The sequence below is a fragment of the Juglans regia genome, chromosome 13 (assembly GCF_001411555.2).
Source record: "Juglans regia cultivar Chandler chromosome 13, Walnut 2.0, whole genome shotgun sequence".
NCBI lineage: Eukaryota > Viridiplantae > Streptophyta > Magnoliopsida > Fagales > Juglandaceae > Juglans > Juglans regia.
In genome coordinates, this window is record NC_049913.1 from 225,576 (window position 1) to 231,575 (window position 6,000).

General features: G+C 37.6%; 1 protein-coding gene across 3 annotated transcripts in view; it reads left to right on the plus strand.

Moving 5' to 3' along the window:
- Positions 1–5,668, plus strand: part of LOC108988863 (squamous cell carcinoma antigen recognized by T-cells 3-like) — a 37,255-nt gene extending 31,587 nt beyond the window's left edge. For all 3 annotated transcript variants that reach the window (XM_035684907.1, XM_035684908.1, XM_035684909.1), the window contains 7 exons: positions 1,261–1,403; positions 1,501–1,624; positions 1,952–2,026; positions 2,665–3,027; positions 3,106–3,198; positions 4,197–4,353; positions 5,251–5,668. In XM_035684907.1, coding sequence (XP_035540800.1) covers positions 1,261–1,403; positions 1,501–1,624; positions 1,952–2,026; positions 2,665–3,027; positions 3,106–3,198; positions 4,197–4,353; positions 5,251–5,504 — 1,209 coding nt within the window. In that variant the 3' untranslated portion in view covers positions 5,505–5,668. The remainder of the gene's footprint in view (positions 1–1,260; positions 1,404–1,500; positions 1,625–1,951; positions 2,027–2,664; positions 3,028–3,105; positions 3,199–4,196; positions 4,354–5,250) is intronic.
- The last annotated feature ends 332 nt before the right edge of the window (positions 5,669–6,000 follow it).

A 6,000-nucleotide genomic window follows, 5' to 3' on the forward strand; every position in this document is an offset into this window, starting at 1 on the left:
GGTGGTTGGTGTTCCAAAGAAGTGAGAGGGGGGCATGGAGTGGGGCTTTGGAAGTTTATAAGGAAGGGGTGGACTAGTTTTGTAAATCATATTCGTTTTGTTGCAGGTGAGGGCAACCGAATCAGTTTTTGGCGGGACGTGTGGTGTGGAGATCATGCATTGGAAAGTGTTTCCAACTTGATATCGTATTGCAGTTAATAAGGAGGCTTCAGAGGCCGATGTGCGGTTATTTGCTCATGGTTCGCATCAGTGGAATATTCTGTTTAATAGAGATATTCATGATTGGGAATTATCTATGGTTTCAGATTTTTTCCGCTTGCTATACTCTTTAGGGTCTACTATGGCGCAACATGATAGCTTGAAATGGAGGTTCCAGGATCACAAGAAATTCACAGTAAATGCGTATTACAAAATTTTGATTACACAGGATCACACCTCATTCCCTTGGAGGAACATTTGAAGGTCTCGAGTGCCCTCTAGAGTTGCTTTCTTTGTTTGGAATGCCGCCCTTGGGAAGATCTTGACCACGGACAACTTGAGGAAGAGAGGATGTGTTGTGCTGGATTGGTGTTACATGTGTAGAAAGAATGGAGAATCGGTAGATCATCTTTTACTACATTGTGACGTAGCGAAAAGGTTGTGGGATGAGATTTTTCGAAGGGTCGGTGTGGCTTGGGTAATGCCTAGGAGGGTGGTGGAGTTGATGGGTTGTTAGAGAAAATTGTAGGGCAGTCATCAAGTGGCAGCAGTTTGGAGAATGATTCCGTTGTGTATCATGTGGTGTGTTTGGACGGAAAGGAATATGCGTTGTTTTGAAGACAAGGAACGAACAATGGTGGTGCTGAAGAATTATTTTCTACATACTTTATTGCTTTGGTTTTCAGCTATTGTATTAAATGGGGATGATATTCATGAATTCTTATCTTTAGTTCACCGCTCTTAGAATGTATTTAGGTGTTCTATTGTATATTTCCTGTATACCAGGTACATGCCTATTTCATTCACATCAATAAAGTTTATCTCTTATTTATCAAAAAAATAAATAAAAAAAAAGGTATTGCTGTTTTGGCCTTCATGAAACTTTAAGAGAGAGTGTGTGTGTGTAGATATATAGATAACCAGATATTTTGAAGTGTGAAATTTTCAATTATGGTTATCGATATTTTTAGAAGTAACAAGCTTTATTTTTTCATCGAAATTTCCTTAAATCCTTTTGGTTTATTACTTATAAAGAAAGTTCTTTTGTTTTTTTACTTCCAGAATGCGTCGGATTACTTGTTACAACACTTGAAAAACACGAATGGTTTGGTGCATTTGCATGGTTATTGGGCCCGTTTAGAGCTAAGCCTGGGTACAGATTTAGTTTCAGCTCGTGGAGTGTGGGAGGGTTTACTCAGGATCTGGTTTGACCATATCTTTTTCTACCATATAATTTCTATCAGCTTTTTTTTCCTCCTGTTTTTCTGAACATTTCTGTCAACCTCCTGCTTGTTTTCACAGCGGTTCAATGTTGGAAGCCTGGCAGGGTTATATAGCAATGGAGATTGAATTGGGTCATATTAATGAAGCTAGGTCCCTCTATAAGAGATGCTACAGTAAAAGATTCCCTGGGACTGGTTCAGAGGTATCATTTTTTCTTTTATAGAAACCATTTGCATAACTTTTTTGCTTAGTTTGCTTGCTAACTCCTCTAATTAAATAGGGATTTTGATCTTCATGAATAGCAGTAGCAGATTTTTACATAAATACTATAAATCTAGTAGTAAGCAGTATTCAAACAATAATGCTTTGGTGTTTGCCAACTCTCGTTGGGGAGCTTTTCTTGCACTCTGCTGCTCATCAACATTTTTGTTCTGCTCTCTCTCTCTCTCTCTCTCTATATATATATATATATATATATATATTTTGGATTAGATGATATCTCCCCTTCCTAAAAAACAGAATCATTCAGGACATCTGCCATTCATGGTTACGCTTTGAAAGGCAATTCGGTACACTGGAAGATTTTGACCATGCTGTACAAAAGGTAAATTCCTTTCTGCTGCTGTTTGTTGGTACCGTGTTATACATGGTGTTGCCATTGTTTTTGGATTAGGAAGTAGTGTTATTAGTGTATATAAAGTTCTAAATGCCTTAAAGAAAAGCAAATTACACACTGAAATTGTCATGAGGGCACATTACTTTATTCTGATAGAATAAAGAATCTCTTGATTCTTTATGACTAACAGATTGACAGATGCCACCTTCACTTGAACGAGTTGAATATTGTGGTATGCCTTACGAATGGATTTTCCACTTCAGTTGGTTGAAATAGCAATTATCCTTTATTAGGTTGAAACTGGAACATCTTAGTACCTTTAGCTTAGGCATATTGAAGGTAATTGGATGTGTTAAAAAACTGAAAAATATGATCATCATAATATTTTGATTCTTTCTTCATTGAAGAGAACTGTTTGAAGAGTTTCTCTTTCCCTTGGTTACTTTGTTTTTAAACACTACCATTTTTTGCAAAATGGATCCTGTTTTGTGTTTGGGTTCTTTGGATCTGTGCTATATCTGAAGCAGTGAGCCCGCCTGCATATCAATTCTCTATCGATATAAATTATAGGTCTCTGTGTGGAGTTCCCTTCTTGCTATACAATCTTCTCGAATTTACCGTTTTAGGTTACCCCTCGCCTGGAAGAGCTACAGTTATTTAGGTTACAGCAGGAATCCAAATCAATAGTTGAAAGGGAAAATCCTCTTAAGAAGAATGCTCGTGAAAAGAGAAAGCCAGGTTCAGACTTAATTCAAGAACAGTCTCCTGCAAAGAGGCAAAAAGATGCAGCTCAAACTTCAAAGAAATTGTATGGGAAGGATAAAGCCCAAGACTCAAACTTAGTTGAGCCAAATAAAGTGAAAGAAATCAATGCCAAGGTTGAGAACGAAAATAGCAAAAACGAACAACAGATGAAGGATGCTATGACTGGAAAAACTAAAGTATACAAGGACCAGTGCACTGCATTCATATCAAACATTAACCTTAAGGCAAGTACAAACTCTCCCCCCTCCTTTCCTTCTCAATCTTGGACCAGTGCACTGCCATTAATGGTTCAACTTTTGCAGGCAAACTGTGAAGATCTGCATAACTTCTTCAGTGATGTTGGTGGAGTACATGATATCCGTATACTGCATGACAAGTTCACTGGAAAATCAAGGGTATCTCTCTCATTGAAAATCAAGGGTTTCTTTCAATCTTCATGTATGGCATTATGTGCTTTGAATCTTCAAATGCACCTTTCAATCTAGTGGTTTTGGTTACAGCGGTATCACAAGCAAGTTTAATTTCATCATGCATTGGCAAAAAAATTAGTATTAACGCATGATCTTTTTGCATTGGTTGTGGCTGAGTTTACTCCATCAAGCAAGCATGAAGTTATTTGCGTATGCTTTTAATATTTTTTCACAAGGCTGAACTGATCATTAATGGTAAGTTGGAAGGTTAGGGTGGATGCTTTAGAATATAAAGGTTTTGGGATAAAAATTTGCTCTTGTTTTCATAAGTAATCAAATACTTCATTAAGAAAATGCCAAGGGTGTAGCCCAAGTATATAGGATATATTCTTTTTATTTTTTATGACAAGGAAACCCGGGGACCATGCAAACACTATGTCTTATACCCGGTTAAACCCCAGACCCATGTAATGCGTCCACATCACATGGATTGAGTAAATCGGTGGCTTTTCATCCACAGTGGTTGGTCCAGTTTCAGTGAATGGGCTTATTAAAACTATCTTGTCATATGAATTTGTGGTGATAGAATCAAATTCATGGACTTTACAAGCCAGCTTGAGTTGGCCAGATGTCTTTTTTTCGGGTTGGGGGGGGGGGGAGTCCCCCTAAGTATGTGCAATGTGCTTATTCCCACGTAACCAGGAACGTGAATGTAGTTTTGGATGCCTGCCCTCTCTTAATAACACCCCACACCCACCACCACCACCCCCCACCCACACCCCCCCCACCCCCCCCGGTGGAGCGCCCCGCTTAAGGGCTTTGCCGATGGTGCAGAATACGAGACTTAATATGCTGTATAAGTTCGGATTGAGATCTCTTTAATGGTGGTGCACATTTAGCATACTTTTTTTTAACTTGTATCCACAACATTGCATAGTGATCTTTAAATTTTAGTGTGGCGTTTAAATTTTTTATTTGTAAAGGGACTAGCGTACGTGGATTTCTCCGATGATGCACACCTTGCTGCAGCTGTAGCAAAGAGCAAACAGATGTTACTCGGAAAGAGGCTGAGCATTGCTCGATCAAATCCAAGGAAAAGCAGAAAAGATTTATCTGGCCATGATAGTCAAATGGAGCATGGTAGGCTGATGGATTTTATTTTTCTTGACTTTGTGCATGCACGTTAGGGAAAACATGCTTGTGTGTGTGGACTTGTGTGGTGTGCTTGCAATATTTTGTGTGAATTTCTATGGTTGTCCAAGTGGTTGGTCCGTAATACAGATTAAAAATTTCAGGTGTCTTGCAGTGCTCACATACGCTTGTGCCAATTTCAATAGTTGCGCAGTTTTTTATTCTTCATAACAAAGGTTGTGTATTGCCTGCATTAGTTGCTTTATTGTAGAAATGTTCAACTATCCAATATCAGATGGACCAGTGGGGCAAGATGTTTATGTTAAGATGGTAAAAGTAGTAGCATATCAAATTATTTTTAATTGAAAAATTATGAAAGATGGAGAAAATTTTAGAGGGGTTGAGAACAGGGATGAATAGAGTTTGTAGTATATCTGGGAAGGAGGGTTATTAAAGTTCTTTTAACTCCAGATAATGAATATATTTTAACATTTGGACTAGACATATGATGTTGACATATCGTGTTAAAGTTTATATGTTTTGTGAACTGGATTTTGTTGTTTGAACTTTGATGTCGAACTTGGCCTCCAATTCTTATAATTTTTGTTAAACCTCCGTAACGTACATAACTATAATTTATGGCTTATGTACGTGCCCTCACCAAAAAATTAGGTAAATGTTTTTGCATCTCTGTACTTGCCAAACAAAAATTGCATCTGTACACTACAGTCCGGACTTTTTCCTGTTTCTCAGAATTGTCGTGATGATCTGATTGTTGGGTCTCCCTTTGATTTAGTTTGGCCGTAGTATTTACTTCTATGTTATTATTCGCTATGCTCCTTTTTTTATTGCTGCTGTTTTTTTTTTTTTTTTCTCCCCTGACTTCTGTAAGCTAAAAATTGGCAGTCGATGCTGCCGATCATCATATCGGGGGATCTGCCTTGAATGCACCTGTTGAAACCTCAAAGGAAGCTAGTCGGGCACCACAATCTGCTAATCGTAGACGTGGAAATGTCAATATCGAGATTATGGGGAAGAACACATTTGCAGTGCCAAGAAATGTTAAACCACTCGGTTGGTCTGCAAACAAACAAGAAACTGAGGGAGATGGAAAGCCCAAGTCCAATGACGAGTTCAGGAAAATGTTCATTAAAAACTAGGGTTTGTTCTTGGCGTCACATCACAAATTTAACAATTCTCTTTATATGATGAAACAGAGCATAACTAACTGTGTTGAGTGTTTGTTCTATGGACAATTCGTCTTCTTACCACTTTCCGCAGTTGCTCAATGGAATTAGCGAGGGCATGAAATTGTTGTCCATGATGTCTTCCTCCAATAGCTAAATTGTGAAAGAAACCTCCAACTAGAGAGAAGCAACATCTATATCTATACACTAAATAATTTTCCAAACATAAAACTTTGTTCTCGCGAAGCCACATCATCAACTATCTCACCAAATTTTTTTATTAAATTAAACTTATATAAATACGAATAAAACAAAGGTTGTCTGAGCATTAAAAAAATAAGTTGCTCAAAACATTATAACATTGTAAGGGCTTTATTTATTGTATAATGCATGTGTTAAAATAAGATCTTATTAAAGATTCATATAGTAATTGTTTATATTTAATAAATTTTTAGCAAGTCCAGTGAGT